The 16,869-nt window shown below is 34.3% G+C and overlaps 2 protein-coding genes across 2 annotated transcripts; both read right to left on the reverse strand.

Moving 5' to 3' along the window:
- Nucleotides 1-2,273: 2,273 nt before the first annotated feature.
- On the reverse strand, nucleotides 2,274-5,369 carry LOC139901768 (uncharacterized). Its single transcript, XM_071884446.1, has 4 exons — nucleotides 5,313-5,369; nucleotides 5,150-5,212; nucleotides 4,821-4,853; nucleotides 2,274-3,824 (listed from the first exon to the last, which is right to left on the reverse strand). The coding sequence occupies exons 1-4, from the start codon at nucleotides 5,367-5,369 to the stop codon at nucleotides 2,274-2,276; spliced, it is 1,704 nt and encodes a 567-aa protein (XP_071740547.1).
- Nucleotides 5,370-8,081: 2,712 nt separating this feature from the next.
- On the reverse strand, nucleotides 8,082-16,020 carry LOC139898205 (probable methyltransferase PMT26). Its single transcript, XM_071880932.1, has 9 exons — nucleotides 15,930-16,020; nucleotides 14,181-15,107; nucleotides 13,837-13,986; nucleotides 11,309-11,579; nucleotides 10,390-10,500; nucleotides 10,122-10,296; nucleotides 9,617-9,889; nucleotides 9,077-9,271; nucleotides 8,082-8,528 (listed from the first exon to the last, which is right to left on the reverse strand). The coding sequence occupies exons 2-9, from the start codon at nucleotides 15,084-15,086 to the stop codon at nucleotides 8,300-8,302; spliced, it is 2,310 nt and encodes a 769-aa protein (XP_071737033.1). The 5' UTR covers nucleotides 15,087-15,107; nucleotides 15,930-16,020; the 3' UTR covers nucleotides 8,082-8,299.
- Between the last annotated feature and the right edge of the window lie 849 nt (nucleotides 16,021-16,869).

Raw genomic sequence — 16,869 nt, forward strand, 5'->3', positions numbered from 1 at the left:
ATGGGTAAAACAAGATTGGATAATTTTTCTCATTTTAGCTACGTGAAAATTGGTAACAAATCTATTCCAACCATAACTTAATCAACTTGTATTGTATATTATGTAATCTTGAGATACCATAGACACGTATACAATGTTTCGACCTATCATGTCGACACATCTATATATATTTCGGAACAACCATAGACACTCTATATGTGAATGTTGGAGTTAGCTATACAGGGTTGAGGTTGATTCCAAAATATATATAGTTTGAGTTGTGATCAATACTGAGATACGTATACACTGGGTCGTGGATTGATTCAAGATAATATTTATCGATTTATTTCTGTACATCTAACTGTGGACAACTAGTTGTAGGTTACTAACGAGGACAGCTGACTTAATAAACTTAAAACATCAAAATATATTAAAAGTGTTGTAAATATATTTTGAACATACTTTGATATATATGTATATATTGTTATAGGTTCGTGAATCAACCAGTGGCCAAGTCTTACTTCCCGACGAAGTAAAAATCTGTGAAAGTGAGTTATAGTCCCACTTTTAAAATCTAATATTTTTGGGATGAGAATACATGCAGGTTTTATAAATGATTTACAAAATAGACACAAGTACGTGAAACTACATTCTATGGTTGAATTATCGAAATCGAATATGCCCCTTTTTATTAAGTCTGGTAATCTAAGAATTAGGGAACAGACACCCTAATTGACGCGAATCCTAAAGATAGATCTATTGGGCTTAACAAACCCCATCCAAAGTACCGGATGCTTTAGTACTTCGAAATTTATATCATATCCGAAGGGTGTCCCGGAATGATGGGGATATTCTTATATATGCATCTCGTTAATGTCGGTTACCAGGTGTTCACCATATGAATGATTTTTATCTCTAAGTATGGGATGTGTATTGAAATATGAAATCTTGTGGTCTATTATTATGATTTGATATATATAGGTTAAACCTATAACTCACCAACATTTTTGTTGACGTTTTAAGCATGTTTATTCTCAGGTGATTATTAAGAGCTTCCGCTGTCACATACTTAAATAAGGACGAGATTTGGAGTCCATGCTTGTATGATATTGTGTAAAAACTGCATTCAAGAAACTTATTTTGTTGTAACATATTTGTATTGTAAACCATTATGTAATGGTCGTGTGTAAACAGGATATTTTAGATTATCATTATTTGATAATCTACGTAAAGCTTTTTAAACCTTTATTGATGAAATAAAGGTTATGGTTTGTTTTAAAATGAATGCAGTCTTTGAAAAACGTCTCATATAGAGGTCAAAACCTCGCAACGAAATCAATTAATATGGAACGTTTTTAATCAATAAGAACGGGACATTTCACCATCTCTGTCTCCGCTACTCAGAAGGGGGAAGTAAATTTTTTCTTTTTCTTTTTGATTTTTTTAAAAACATTAAGATTACGCGAAAATATGAACATTTAAAAAGGACACTTTGTGATAAATGTTATTATGTTGACTGGAAAACGCTCAAAAAATAACATTCATCGATAAATGTTATTCCTGATAACATTCATCGTGATGCATGTTATTCTTCAAGCGTTATTTTTAGGTTTTAGAAATTAGGAGTTGGGGTTTAGAAACTATGGTTTAGAAATTAAATTTAGGGTTTAAATTGAGTTTTTAACACAAACAGTTTAGAGTTTAGGTCCAAAAGGTGTATATTTGGCAGGGACACCCCGACCCTGTGTTTCCTTTGGAAACCCACCAGACCCACTCCGAAAGAGTCAGATGCCGGATAATTACCTCCACCGGGTCCCCACACATGTGACAGGAGCAATCATCATCCCATTGGCCATAAAAGTTGTAAATTCTTGCCGCAAGTGAGGATTGAACCTACGCCTGTTTTAGGTCCAAGTTTTCACATGGCGGATCCCAGCTTCAAAGGTACCCGGTAGAGTTTAGGGTTTAGGGACCAAACCCAAAACACTAAACCCTAGACTCTAAATCGGACTAAATTTTTAAAAAGAACTCCACTCGAAGAAAAACATGCATCACGATGAATGTTATCAGAAATAACATTTATCGATGAGATGAATGTTATTTTTTCGAGCGTTTTCTGGTCAAAATAATAACATTTATCACAAAGTGCCTTTTTTAAATATTCATATTTTCACATAATCTTAATATTTGTGGGGAAAAAAATTAATACAAAAAATAAATATACTTGTCCCCTTCCAAAAAAAGTGCTTACAATATACTGTATAAAACTCGGATAATACATAAAACCCGAGGATCTATGGATTAAACCATTCTAGTTTGAAGTCAACATAAGAATACGGACTAAGGGGGTCAATAAAGGTTTTCCAAGAAGTAAGTGTTAGATCTTCCCATCTTCCGTTACAAGGATTTTGTAGTTGCACTTTTGTTAGGTCGCCCAACACTTCAACATTTTTATTCATGATTCCCTTTTCTGTTAGTACAGAGAAGAGCCTGTTATTGTTGTCTTTAATAGCACCTACTTTTGCCTTAAAGTGACTGGGATGGCAAATCAAAAAAAAATAGTCATAACATTGTGTGTGTTTCCGCACATCTTCAAATGTTTGAATATGTAATTTTTGCACGTTTGTTGCAGGAAACAAGCCCCTTTTTCTCAGATCATTATAGTCAGTGTTTGATAGCACTGCTAATGCATCACCCATGGATCCGGTTATATATATGTCAAACGTGCTTGATAAATTGAGTACTTCCCTCATCCTAAGAAAGAATGAGAGATCAACGAGTGTCTGCAACTTGAAATTAAGCTCAATCTTCTTTGGAGTAACGAATGGAAACGAGAGAGTAGGTATGAAGTGACTCTCATAACAAAAATAAAGTAATTTTGGAGCATCAATTTGTATGTCATTAGGCATGTTATTACTAACATTTAGAGTCAGCCTTTTGAGACTAGTGCTGGCGATAACGAAGCTAGTGATGTCCAAGCTTTGATACACAAATTCAACGTTCAACTCCTCCAGAAAAATTAATTTCGACTTGATCATGTTGAAAAATTCAGCAATAGAGTCTTTTCCCAAATTATATATATGTAGTTGTCTCACGCTTACTATTTGGTGCATGTTGAACGATACAGGCTTCTCCAAAGCCGATTCCCCAATATATTTCCAGTAATGAAAAAAAACAAGACTTGGGACATTATCGATTTCCAAAATTAAATCTTCTTTCCACGTCTCTATCTCCAATTCCATGAGACAAGGAAGATCTTTAACCTTAAGGGTCTTAAAGCCATTGCAACACCAAAGTTGAATCTTCTCAAGCAACATACAAGTAGACACTAAGCTATTAAATACCTCTTCAGTTATACTCACTCTTTGTAACACAAGTACTCGGAGGGACACACACTTTATCATCGTGTTGATGCGTCTGAGGTTGAAGGTATCTGAAAAACCACGCTCTTCCTTGGTTACACTGATCCTGGTGAGGTTTTCACATGAAAATATCGAATCTATAACTGTGGACCAATCCATATAAATATTAGTATTGAAACTAAGAGAAAGCTCCTTAAGGAAACTTTTAGAAGCTACTTGTGGAATCCAACGTTTTAGGAGGCGAGCCGTATTCTTGTTTTCATCGTCAAACCGAATATCTAAAGTTTGTATTGGTAAGTTGTGACGGTGATACCTTTCAAAAGTATTGTTGATCAGCTTGTTTTTGTGAAACCTCAGATGTGGGATTGTATACCAAGCATGTAGCCATGACTTAGACAAGATGCACGTGCCACCAGCGTGTTTCTCGGACATACACATTTGTATTCGGTGAATCAACTCTGTAGGTAATTCGATTTCCATCTCCTTCACAAATGAAACAAAACTAGTAAATTACTCCCAATCAATATAACTGAACTAATGGGCCGAACAAGATAAAGAAATAAAAGCCCAACATGCCCACTATGTTTGAAATTATGTTTGGCAATTGGGTCGGGTCGGGTCTGGTCAAATTGAGTTAGGGTCAAAACGCGTCAGATTTTGCTAAATGGGTTGCTAAGCCCGGTCAAATCCAGGTCAGATTGGGTTGTGTTGAGACTTGAGACTCATTTTTCTCTTGACTTTTTTTTTTTTTTTTTTTTCCTTTTTCGAAGAGACCAATAGGAGAGTGTGATATACCATATCAACAATTCCATAACAAGGGTAAACAAATATGAGTCCCCCTTGTGGAATTACATGAACACGCTTTAGGAGTTTACTACTTGTCACTTTATGAATTGATCATCAATAAAACCTTATTGATTTTATCTATTTGAAATATTCGCCAACCTGATTAATACATCATGTAACCATGATTATCTTCACAGGACCTTATCCACACACTACGAATTTTGACATATCTGAATGAAATTTAAGGTAGTGGCCTAGTGAAAAACATTATTGATTTAGGGTAGAATCTCGATCATGTTAGATGATAAATTAGTGGCCCAATTGCCCAAATCAGTCTATGTCTATTTGGTGCAACAAATAAGAAAACAAAAAAAGTTTCTTTTATATCTTTATTTAATGTTTATGGTCCGAACTTTCACGATTACGCCGTTCGAACTACAGGAGAGTGTTAGATGATAAATTAGTGGTCCGACCTGATTGTGGGCTTGGGTCCGTTAAAGTTATTATGTAGCTTTTAGGGTTATGTACCCTATATATCGAATTCTAATATAATAATATTTACGGGGTTCATACTGTTTAACAAGTCAGACTTTATACCATGTCTCATGCCCAATCACACATATGCATTAACACTGAGAAGTGACCCAAGTATATACATACGAAGATAACAACCACCAAAAGTTTTTAGTTAACCATATGATCACTAAAAAGCTTATGCATTAGCTCCTAATACATGAAAAAAATTAAAAAAAAAATATAGAGTCCGTTCCCTTGCAGATCCAGTGATTACATAATATATAAATAAAATATTATGGGTACTATACTAATTTAATTCTGATTTTAGTTTTAAAGTGAGTTTAACATAATTACATAAAATAAAATCAACAAAGAAAACTTAGATTCATAATTAATCGCCGTTGATCAAACGAAGAATGTTGCTAGCTAACTAAAAACCCTACAGTCATAACCAATCACACATAATCAGTGCCATAATCAACAAAAAAAAAACCTCAAATTCGAACCTTAAGCGCCGGTACCGGAAGTGGCAATGCAGACGCCAGGTAGTCGAGAAGCGCGCGTGTATCCTTTGACGGCACAACTCCAAAAAAAAAAAAAAAACCTAGTTTTCTGCTTGATCGACACGTTAAATTAAACAAAAATAATTGGTTTCGACTTTCGACATACTCTTGTTGAAGCTTTTTGTTCACGCAATAGAGCCCAGCTAAAACCGGCCCAACCCATCTACTCTTTTACCTCTACTCTCTACTCTTATATACGCATTATATATTTATATATATATATACTAGCATTTTAGGCTTTTAGCTCGTGCTAGGCATGAATGCTAGAATATATAACTATTAAAAGAGTAGTTGTGATTTGCTTTTTAATGCATACTTAGCTTTGTGTTGCACAAAGATGATAGTTGGCTGTTGCAAATGTTTGTTTCAATAGGTTGTTTCAGTTCTATGTAGGTGTTTGGTTTGTAGAATTAATGCGTAAGGTAAAACATATAATTATATGACTGAATTTTTGTGAATCTTCGGCGTCACACATATACATCTAGACGTCAATTAATAATATATACGTGATATGTATTATTCAAGTAATAAATAAAAGTATCTGAGTTTCTGACTAAAGCACCATCTATGTTTGACCCTCAGCCTTTCGTATAACACCATCTATGTTTGAACCTCACCCTTTCGAATAAACAAATCAGTATGAATAAAAGCATTTCCCCATCTATGTTTAATCGCCACTAATTTCCATTATCTCTATTCAATTGCACCACGATTGGCAGCTGAATTTGACTCTTTGGAGACCGGAATCTGGTTCATGTGCACACAAGGTATTTGTAATAATGTCTATGAGAAACTTCACATTTTTGGGCTTATTCCAGAATGATTACATATCTTAAAAGTGCAGATTGCTTCTAAAGTACCTAGAAAAGCTGTTTGAATCATCATTTTAGTTTTTAATTTCATTCTAGAACTAGATCAAGTTTTGAGTTCATAGTTTGGAGAGCTAACTGTTAATCGCCAATTGTTACATTGTCATACACCTCTTCATTTTTTAGTGTACATGTTCATTGCTCTTAGTTTCTAGTCATGTATCCCCTCACTCCGGCATCACCGCCGGAAGAACCATCGGAAATCGTCAGGGGCGACTCCACATTATGGATTATAGTGTCCATTGACCCCACTAAATTTTAATTTCTTTTTATAATTTACTAATAAAAATTAATAGGACACCACTAAATTTATCGATAGGACCCCATATATTTTTAAAATCTACAGGCTTTTTAAGGTAAACAGTAATATTTTGGAATTTTTTTTTACAAAGTAGCACTCAAATTATATAGGACCCCATTGCTTTTTAATCCTAGATTCGCCACTGGAAATCGTTAATAAAATACTACACATCGCAACATTCCAACATACCCTAACAACATACCCCTCCATAACAGATTTCAAAACGTACACATTCAACCACAATATGAACTTAACAAGCAAAGGAAAGAAGCAATAAGAGAACTTATCCTGAATTTTGGCAAAGCACCTGTGGGACCCCAAGAGTCATGAACATACTCCACCAGAACATACACATCGGAACACAGGTTTGAATATCGATAATAATAAGTCAGAATCTAAAAAGATCACATCATTTATGTTCTTTAACTTCTCCGATAATTGGAATACGGTTGATCTTTGGCGTCTATTGAAAAATATGTTGATATCAAAGAGGTTTACATTCCAAAAAAGACACTAAAAATGGAAAATGCTTCGGCTTTGTCAGATTCTCCGGCATACCTGATCATGAAACCGAATCATTTGCAAAGAAATTAAGCATGATTGAGGCTGGTAACTTGCTCCTTAGGGTCCAAAGTTCGGCCTACTATTAAAAGTCATATTGACGACGTTACACTTTGAAGAAGGTAGTCTTCCGGTGCGGTACCTTGGAGTTCTGTTTATTTCATCACATTAATTGTATCAGGACTGTAAGGTACTCGTTGATCGTGTTCGGAATAAAATAAATGACTGGAAGAATAAATTCTTGTCATTTGCGGGAAGGGTTCAACTTATAATTTCGGTTCTTACAACTATGCAACTTTATTGGTGTTCGGTTTCTATATTGCCGGAACGTATTGTTAAAGATATCGAGAAGCTCATGTGTGGTTTCTTATGGTGCCAAGGTGATCTTAAGAGAGGTAAGGCAAAAGTTCGGTGGGATGATGTGTGTCTTCCGAAGGATGAAGTGAGGTTTGGTATTAAAAGGTTGAAGCTATGGAATTCGGCTCTTATGACAACACATATATGGAGGATTATGACATGTAAACAATCTTCTATGGGTACAATGAATCCATGTGTATAAGCTTGAAAATTCTAACATATGGGATGTACCTATAGCTACTGGAGCCTCATGGAGTTGGCGTAAATTACTTCAAATAAGACAGGTGGTTCATCCTTATTTTGTATATCAGGTAGGTAATGGCAAAAGTGTTCGTGCATGATATGATATTATGGAGCAACTTGGACTCCCCTGGTGGATATTATTTCTTTACAAGATATCGAGCAAGCTGGGTTCAACAAGCGGACTACTTTATGTGATGTTATTGGGATGAATGATGCTAATTGGCCCAGTAACTGGAATCACAAATACCCTTCCTTGCAGACTATGGGAATGCCAATACTTAATTCTAATGATGATCAGTTGGCTTGGAAGAGCGTGGATGGTACTCTTTATAAGTGTTCTGTATCGCAAGTATGCGATACAATTCTCCCCCAGTCTCCTACTGTAAATTGGTTTAGGGTGGTTTGGTTCTCACATTGTATTCCCAAACATGCTTTTATTGTGTGGTGGTTGATGGGAGAGCGTCTTAAAACGCAAAATTTCACACCAACATCTAATCTAACCATATTACTTTCAAGTCTCAAGACTATAAACCCAAATTAGACGGAACAAAATTCCAACAAAAAGATACTCATTGCATGTTTAATTATGACACGAACCCCTCTTAACTATCAAAACCATAATATAACATGCCCTACAATCAAACCATGCCCTACCCCTCTATTTAAAAACAATTCAACCTCGTACATAAGAGCAGAAACTAACTGCATATAATACTATGATACACGAAACAAAGGAAAGTAATTATCCGTAAAATGACCTTTTTAAGCAATGGCGTAAGGGACTGTTTCTATCTCGGTTGGTCGCCACATAGTTTTTTGCACACAGAGCAATCCTTCTTTGTCTTTTGAGTAAGTTAACCGCACCTCCCAATTCATGGATCGCACCATGTTCTCTACTTCGTTTATGATGTCTAATGTGTCTCGAATAATAAGTTTCCCTTCTGGTCTCAATATCCTATCAGCCTCCGCAACCAAAGCCGTCATATTACATCTGTAAAGATTTGACAATATATCAAAATTCAGAATTTATGAGTTACTCAAGACCGAGTTGATTAGGATTATATTTTATCAAGACGTAGACAGGCCCGGTGGGATGGGTTTGGGTTGAAACGGGTCATACAGTACAAATTAAATTCATCTTTTGATAATTAGTTTTCTCAAAGATGATGATATTTCCACTCATTATTTTGATAGATCACTCATCATGTACAACTATTTATGCACATGGTACAAGTAGTTATTGCATGATATGAGTGGATTTATCAAAATAGTGAGTCTTTTTTTCAAATAACGCAAGCTATGATGATGATCACGTAATCAATATAATTACATTTATAATCTAAATACTCAAGAACACAATCTAAAAGGTATTGTGCACTTAGCAAAGAGTTTGAGTGATTATCTACCATTTGACCCGCTCCCTATTTAGCAAACCCGTTACCAAACCCGCCTGATCCGCCCATACTTTTTGCAAGGTAATGAGAACAAAGATTATAACATACACATTCATGCATGAAAATAATGAATAGAAATGCTCACTTTCGTTTTATCTTCGAGAATAAATGGTCAGCGTGAAGAAGATCGTAAGATCTTGGGTAAGTGCTAAATGATTCACACCAGTCATGGTACATCCCGAATAGGCCTCGCTCATATATTATGGGTAATGTATCAGGAGCATCAACCGATACCACATTCATCACCCAAATATTCATGTCTCTTATTGCTGCTGCAAATCTGCAATGTAACAAATTAACAGAAGCTCAGAAAAAGAAAACAAACTATCATTTGATGTCAGTCCAGTTTGGATGTGTTTTCTGAACTTCTTATAGTGATTTCATATAATCATATATGAATTATCAAAATCAGAAAATAAACAGTACGAATTTAGACGATTTTTTATAACTACTTATGCTATTTACAGTTATGGACTTATAGTTATTAGATAATTGGACATTTGAGTGTTCTGGAAATTCTGGTTTGGTGATTATTTAAGATATTGACAGACATTTTAACCTTAATTAATGGACATTTATGTAATAAAAATAAAATAAAAAAGAGAAAAAGAAAGGGTCTTCTTACCCTCCATATATAGCTCTCATGTCCATGACATTTCTCACAGTTGACCAGTCAATGCCTAAGCCATTCAAATACGACTTGTTAACCACACGTTTCCAGTGTTCAAAATCTGCAGAGAAATCCTCGGGTGCTGGTTTTCCATAAACGCCAGTTTGTGACGTCAGCAACCAGTAAGGTGGTTTTTCAGCTCTTGATGGCCATTGTTCAGGCCATTTGGACCCGCGTACCTCTGCGGAAACCGGGACCTTGTGCATGCATGTCTGTAGAGGTACTTTCCTAAGAACATCAAAGACACAATATTACTGATATAGAATTGAATAAATAACTCGAAACATAGATGCATACGCAGCAGCTTTCTTGATAGTTTAAATAATTAGTGGAGTCGATGTTACCCATTTAGCCAATTAGGTTAAGATTAATATCTAATGGGTCAAACAAGTAAAACAAGAGGATTTAGTTTAGAAGTAATTATATGTTTAAAAAAATGATATTTAATAAAGAACAGTACCAGGCAGCATTTGGATCATCAGATTCATTGCAAAGTGGAGGCTCATTTTGTTGCCTTCCCTCATAGCATTCATTAGACATAGGCTTCTGATATACAGCTACGCCCACTTCATTTATTTTATCCTTACTAACGGACTTGACTTCCCAGCACATTGACTCTATTAACTTTGTCATTGCTGCGATAAATTGTAAATAAGAATTATTTACTGGGTTCTGCAAGCAACAAATTTAAAAAATATATATAATATAGTTGCCACGACAAAACATACCATCCCAAATTCCAACATCTTCCAGACCTTTCCGATAGACAGGAGTAGCAGACCAAACAAAGTAGCCACCAGGTCGTAATAGCCGGTTGAGCTCTAACAGAAGTTTACCACCTAAAGATCATAACAACAAACTGAAAACATGTTTGGAAGAAAACAATATACGTGCAAAAATACAGGAAGACAATCTGAAGTCATTGTACAAGTCAGTCAGGGTTATGTTTGATCACCAATAAGTCATCTACTTATGATTGCAAAAAACGGCCGTGTCAGCTGACTAGTCAGCTTGGTGATTAGCCCGAACCATAACGAAGAAAAACGCTGAAAAAGTAGGTCAACAGTCAAAAGTTGGGACTGCGTCGGTCTGAAATGGGGACCAGTCGGTCTGAGGTAGGAAATTTTTTTTAATAAGTTTTATGTTAAAACCTTGTACCCTGTATTTATGTTTGAAATATGTAATGTAATGGTAATGTATGTGTGTGTATTTAATATATTTATGTTTAAAAGTCAACATTGGTCAGCGCCCAACAAGTCTCTGACTCGACCGACTAGGCCCTCCAAGGTCCCCACCGACTAGTCCCCAACTTCTAGAACCTTGAATCCACTCATCTGGGTAAATATAATAAAAAAAATCAGTTACAATGAAAACATGTCTAACGAGATGAAAGTTGTCCAAAGTGCATTCAAAAGCATAAAACCCTCCTAGAGGCCAAATTCATATAGCTACTAAGAAATCATATCTAACTAGATGAAAGCTATCCAAAGTTCCACATCAACCCAACCCATCCGCTCATTTTGCCACCTCCAAACAATAAAGGCTTTTTACGTATCATTTTTTGCTTGGCCAATATGTGTGCCTTGTGTGGGATGATTTATGCTAGTAAATTCCCCAACGAAAAGATAGAAAAATAAAAAGTAATACCTTCAATATGCCATGGAACTCTACAACGTGCACAGTGCACAATATCAAAGACTCTAGCAGGAAATGGTAGTCTTTGTGTTCCCATAACAGCAGATAGGGCGGGTATTCCCCTTTCAAGTGCAAACTGGGTCTGAGCTTCATGTTCATCTTTTGGAGCAAGTGACATAGTCAAAACATCTCTATCAAACAGATATCCTCCAAAGCTAGCGACCCCACATCCAACATCTAATACTACACGTGACCGTTTCCCCCAAGCAATATCAGGCACATTCTGTAATAATAATTGAAAATTACAGAATATTTATATATTTATATAAGTTCTAGAAGAACAGATTAATAAACTCTTATGAAAGTAGGGGTATACTTTAGGATCATTTTTGTAACTACGCTGATGTTTCAAAGAACAGGTGTCATTCAAACACTCTGGCCAGGGATGAGCAAAACCAACCAAATTAATCGCTAGCCGAATCAACCGACCCAAAGAGATAACCGGCAATTCAGTTATTAACCGGGTAATTTGGCTCGGTTAAAGTTAACCAACCAAAACCAACCCATATTAACTGAAACTAACTGCCAACCAATCATATATTTATTACTCTTTATATCTTTAATTACACTTTAATTTTTAACTCTCTTATTAGAGTTATTTGATAATTATATTTCATTTGGTGTGGCTGCTATGTTATTTGTCCTTTAACATATGAGTGAATTATAAGCACATCAAAATGTTTGGAGTTGTTATGATCACTTCAACATTGGTGTTAAGTGCTTCCAGATATTATTTATATATTCAAGCAATTGATGAACCACTGGTTTGATTGGATCAGTTGATCATAAGCATACGACTCCTTTTTCCTTTTATTTACATATAAATAAATACACATAAGTTTATTATCCAATGCAATTTAAAAAAAGATATATGAAGGCACGAGATATTGTTCATAAAAAAATTAAGATGTGTCTCTCTTTCTCTTAAAGACTAGTTCTTGAATTCTACCTATTTTGATTAACCGGTAGGGAGTTAACCGGCCCATAACCGCCCAAGTAACCAATTAACCGATAGGGGGTTAACCGAAAATCAATGGATTTGATTTCTCATTAACCAACATGTCGGTTATGGTTAACTTTTCTCTTTACTGGCCCATACTCACCCCTACTCTGTGCTATGTATCTCAAATTCAACATTTTTACTATATTACTTCCGGCGCTCAATAAATAAAGTTAAATAAATCTAATATGATTGTAATAAAACAAGCTTACAATATCAGCTTACATATTAGCATAACTATGAGCATGCATGAAAGTGAGAAGGGAAATTTTGTGAGATGCAGATGCTTTTACTTTTGTGTAGGGGTGTTCATCGGTTCGGTTTTTGGTTTTCCGGTTTATTCAGTTCGTTTTTTTCGGTTTTGAAACTTATAAAATCAAAACCGAAATCCAAACCGAAACCAAATTTAAATATCAAAACCATAACCAAAACCGAACCGAAAACCGAATTTGATTTCGGTTTGGTTTCGGTTAAAACCGAAAATCACTAAAAATAAAAATCCTAACTAGCATAAACTTACATATAAATTAAGAATAACGGTTGTGGAATTAATTTAAGTATGCAGGGCAGTGTTGTAAAAACCCCGATTACTCGCCGATTAATCTCCGATTAGTCATTTTTAAGAGTAATCCGTTCCGATTTTCAAAAATCCGTTTAATTAAATGGTCAACGTCAATTGATAGGTCAAAACCGAATTTGGTAACCAAAATCGGCCAAATTCAAAAATGGTTAACATTTTAACATGAATTTAAACTAAAACTTTATAGTTTTGGAGCAAAATGAACAATTTTAGACAATTATGTTAAAGTTTATTTTTATATTTATGGTTTTTTTTCTACATTTACACATATAATTTTTAAAATTTAAAATTTAAATGTATACAGTACAATTCGATTAATCCCCGATTAATCTCCGAATTTTCGATTAATCTTTTCAAAGTCCCGATCGATTAATCTCCGAATAGCGAATTTTGCAACCTTGATGCAGGGTATATAATATGTTTATTGTTTAATAAAAATGTAATAATACATCAAATATGATATAAATATATAGATATTATAATTATAAAAATGTTTTAATATGCTATTAATTTGAATTCGGTTTTTAATTCGGTTTTCGGTTAACCAAATTTAAAATTTTCAAAACCATAAACCAAACCAAAAACCGAATTACGAATTCGGTTTCGATCGATCCGAAAACCGTTTAAAAAATTCGATTTGGTTTGTTTTGGTTTGGATTCGATTCGATATTCGGGTTTGAAACCAAATGGTGCACACCCCTACTTGTGTGTATAATGGACAAGATAGTCAATCTCGACATATTCACATATTCCATTTGGTCAAATCTCATGCAAATATAATTCTATTAGTGTCATGAAAATCAAGATCCCAACGTATTAAGCCATTTTGATGATACTATAGAGAAAGTAATAAACCATTGCAAATAGAATAAAATGTCATGAAGATAGTAGAATTATTACTTCTTGTATGAAATCAATGTAATGGAGAGCACCATGCTTAAACTGAGTTCCACCGCCAGGGAATGTAAGGAATTCACCAGAAACTTTCACCCAATTTTGGTGTCCCTTAAGTTCTGCCAGCTTAGTGTGAGGAACGTTATGGTACCATATCTGCAACAAAAAAACATCACATTTGTCAATTGTCATACATGAAACACCTAATAATCAGCTGAACTTCTAATACTATATAGGGTAGATATAGTAGATATATGTTGATACATACAATCATGTATAATTCTTGAACAAAGGATATGTGGGACCCAATAGCATAAATCGGTGAATATACTTGCAAGAAACTATTGTACCTTTTCCCTGCTAGTAGGCCACTCTATTGGGTGCTTGTATCCTTCAGGCACGGGAACAAGGCAAGTAGGAGGGTTTTCTGGACAGTGCCTTTCCCTATGTTCATAATGCTTAGTCGATCGAAGGCTCTTAATTGCTTGCAAGTTATCAAGGCATGGAATGAAATCTGGCCCCGCAGTAACGTTACAAAGTTTCCAGTGGTAAATATTATTATTGTTATTATTATTCTCATGTTCTGGTGAATTGTGCCCTGCCTTTTCATTAATTGACTCTGTTGCCTGAGTTGTAAATGATCCATTTTGAACAGTTGTTTCGCTCAAAATCTCTGACTGGGCCCCAGAAGGTAATACCTCAGTTGAGGAAGAATCAATCTTTGCCTCTTTGCTTCCTTTTTCTTGCTTTTCTGATGGTGAGTTATCTCCATCTTTAGATTCCTTACCTTCTTCAGAGTTTTCTTGTTCACCTTTTTGTTCACTTTCATCTGAAGTTTTAGTAAATCTCTCTTCTTGGTTTATCTCCTTGTCATTATCTGATGCCGTTTCATGACCTTGATCCTCTTTAGAATTGTCACCGGGGCTGTTTTTGTCTTGTTGTGGACTTGTAATGCTATCTCCTTTTGTTGCATCCTCTGGTAAATCCCCATTATTATCCTCAAACTCTTTTGAGTTGCTGTTAGCAGAAGTTTCAGTCTCTTCACTGTTATCACCGGTATCATAATTCTTAGTTATAACGGTCTTAACTGGATTCACGTTCTTAGTGTCTAAATTTTGAAGAGGAACAACAGAAGACGAAGTCATCATCCATACACCAACCAAGCAGAGGGCCACAAAAGCCACCAATGTGACTGTAGAGCAGTAACTGTTTGTTGATTTTCTGCCATCAACCTTAGAGTGTTTCGGTAGTGCCATTATATTGATATATGTAAAAACCTACAATTAAAGGCATTATCAGTGTTGTCAAACTTTTTGATTGATATTCGATAGATCTCAATGGTAGTTGGAAAAGAGAATCACTAATAAGAGCTTAATTAACACAAGTTGATAAATGTTGGTTTAAAATATAACACTAACAAGAAGATACACATTCAGTCAAAACCAAGCCGAAACCGAACCGAATTCAAATTCGGTTTTCGGTTCGGTTTTTGATTTTGCTTTTAGAAGTTCAAAAACCGAACAAACCAAACCGATTAAACCGAACAAACCGAAAACTAAACCGATGAACATCCCTAAACCAATTACCACACTGCTAGATCTAAATGTAACAACAAATACATAACAACATTGCATTTTGCATATAAACAATAACAATCCAGCTGATATCCTTAACTGATAACACAAATTCAACAAGTAACGATCCAGCTATTTACTATTTCATCATAAACACTACAGTACTTAACTTGCAACACTCTGTTTAGCTTACATTGATTAGTATCCAGCCCTAACTTTCTAGGGTTAATGAAGCTCTTAATAGGCTAATTTTCACACAACTACTCAAGCGCAGCAGATCATTGACAAAAATTGAATATCAACACTCAGATTCAAACAGTAATACTAATATACCGTAGCAGCTCTTATTCACATGTAACGATTTCACAATTATTAAATCATCATATCTTTAGTACAACAACTGACAAGCTTAAATCAGTATATCTACCTAAAATAGTTACACAAGTTAGCTAAATAGAATTAATCTACATGACAGTAAGTAATTTTGAAAAAAATACGCATATATTGATAGATCTGAATAGATACCTTGATCGGAAGCAAACAGAGGATCTAAAAGACGAAGCTGATCATCGGTAAAAGGTGATGTGTGGTGGTGGTGGTGGTGGTGGTGGTGGTGGTGGTGGTGGTGAATCCAGTACAACGGTATCAATTGATGATTTGAGATTGGAACGTGTAAGTGACGACTGAGATTTAGTACAAGCTAATTTGTTTTATTTTGTACGGTATTATTAATATTAATATTAATATTAATATTAATATTAATAATTAATATTAATTAATATTAAATATTACTCCCTCCGTCTCATTCCAATAGTCCACAGACAAAAAACACGCAGTTTTAGGAAATCTCACTAACTTCATTTCTCCACCAATGAAATATCTTCTCTCTCCAGATCCACCAATGAAATATCTTCTTTTATTTCTATTTATGGAAGTGGACTATCAGAATGGAACAGCCCAAAATAGAATAATGGCCTATTGGAATGAGACGGAGATAGTAATAATTAATAATTAATTATTGTTATTATTATTATTATTATATTATTATTATATTACTATGGATTATTATTATTATTATTATTATTATTATTATTATTATTATTATTATTATTATTATTATTATTATTATTATAATAAACTTAAAAGTTTTAAAACTTACAAAAATTTAGTGGAAAGCCTAGAGACAATCTGGGCCCCCACACCTTTAGCAATAGCAAAACCTATCATATTATTATTATTATTATTATTATTATTATTATTATTATTATTATTATTATTATTAATTATTATATATAATAAATTAAATTTTAAAATATACTTCGTAATAATTACTCCGTATATTAATATAATATTAATTATCAATTATTAATATTAATATATTCTATGTAAAATATTAATATTAATATATATTAAATATTAATAGTAATATTAATACTCTTATTGATCCAAATCTATAATACATTAT

The sequence above is a fragment of the Rutidosis leptorrhynchoides genome, chromosome 3 (genome assembly GCF_046630445.1).
Source record: "Rutidosis leptorrhynchoides isolate AG116_Rl617_1_P2 chromosome 3, CSIRO_AGI_Rlap_v1, whole genome shotgun sequence".
In the NCBI taxonomy this organism is placed as follows: domain Eukaryota; kingdom Viridiplantae; phylum Streptophyta; class Magnoliopsida; order Asterales; family Asteraceae; genus Rutidosis; species Rutidosis leptorrhynchoides.

Excerpts from the sequence above, each read along its gene's own strand:
- LOC139898205 (XM_071880932.1), bottom strand. The coding sequence starts at position 15,086 with ATGGCACTACCGAAACACTCTAAGGTTGATGGCAGAAAATCAACAAAC. Across the intron at positions 10,501-11,308 it reads AGTTCCATGGCATATTGAAG|GTGGTAAACTTCTGTTAGAG; the intron begins GTATTACTTTTT and ends TATGATCTTTAG. Across the intron at positions 10,297-10,389 it reads AGATGTTGGAATTTGGGATG|CAATGACAAAGTTAATAGAG; the intron begins GTATGTTTTGTC and ends AATTTATCGCAG.
- LOC139901768 (XM_071884446.1), bottom strand. The coding sequence starts at position 5,369 with ATGGGTTGGGCCGGTTTTAGCTGGGCTCTATTGCGTGAACAAAAAGCT. Across the intron at positions 4,854-5,149 it reads TTCCGGTACCGGCGCTTAAG|GAGCTAATGCATAAGCTTTT; the intron begins GTTCGAATTTGA and ends TTCATGTATTAG. Across the intron at positions 3,825-4,820 it reads AGCTTTTTAGTGATCATATG|GAGATGGAAATCGAATTACC; the intron begins GTTAACTAAAAA and ends TCATTTGTGAAG.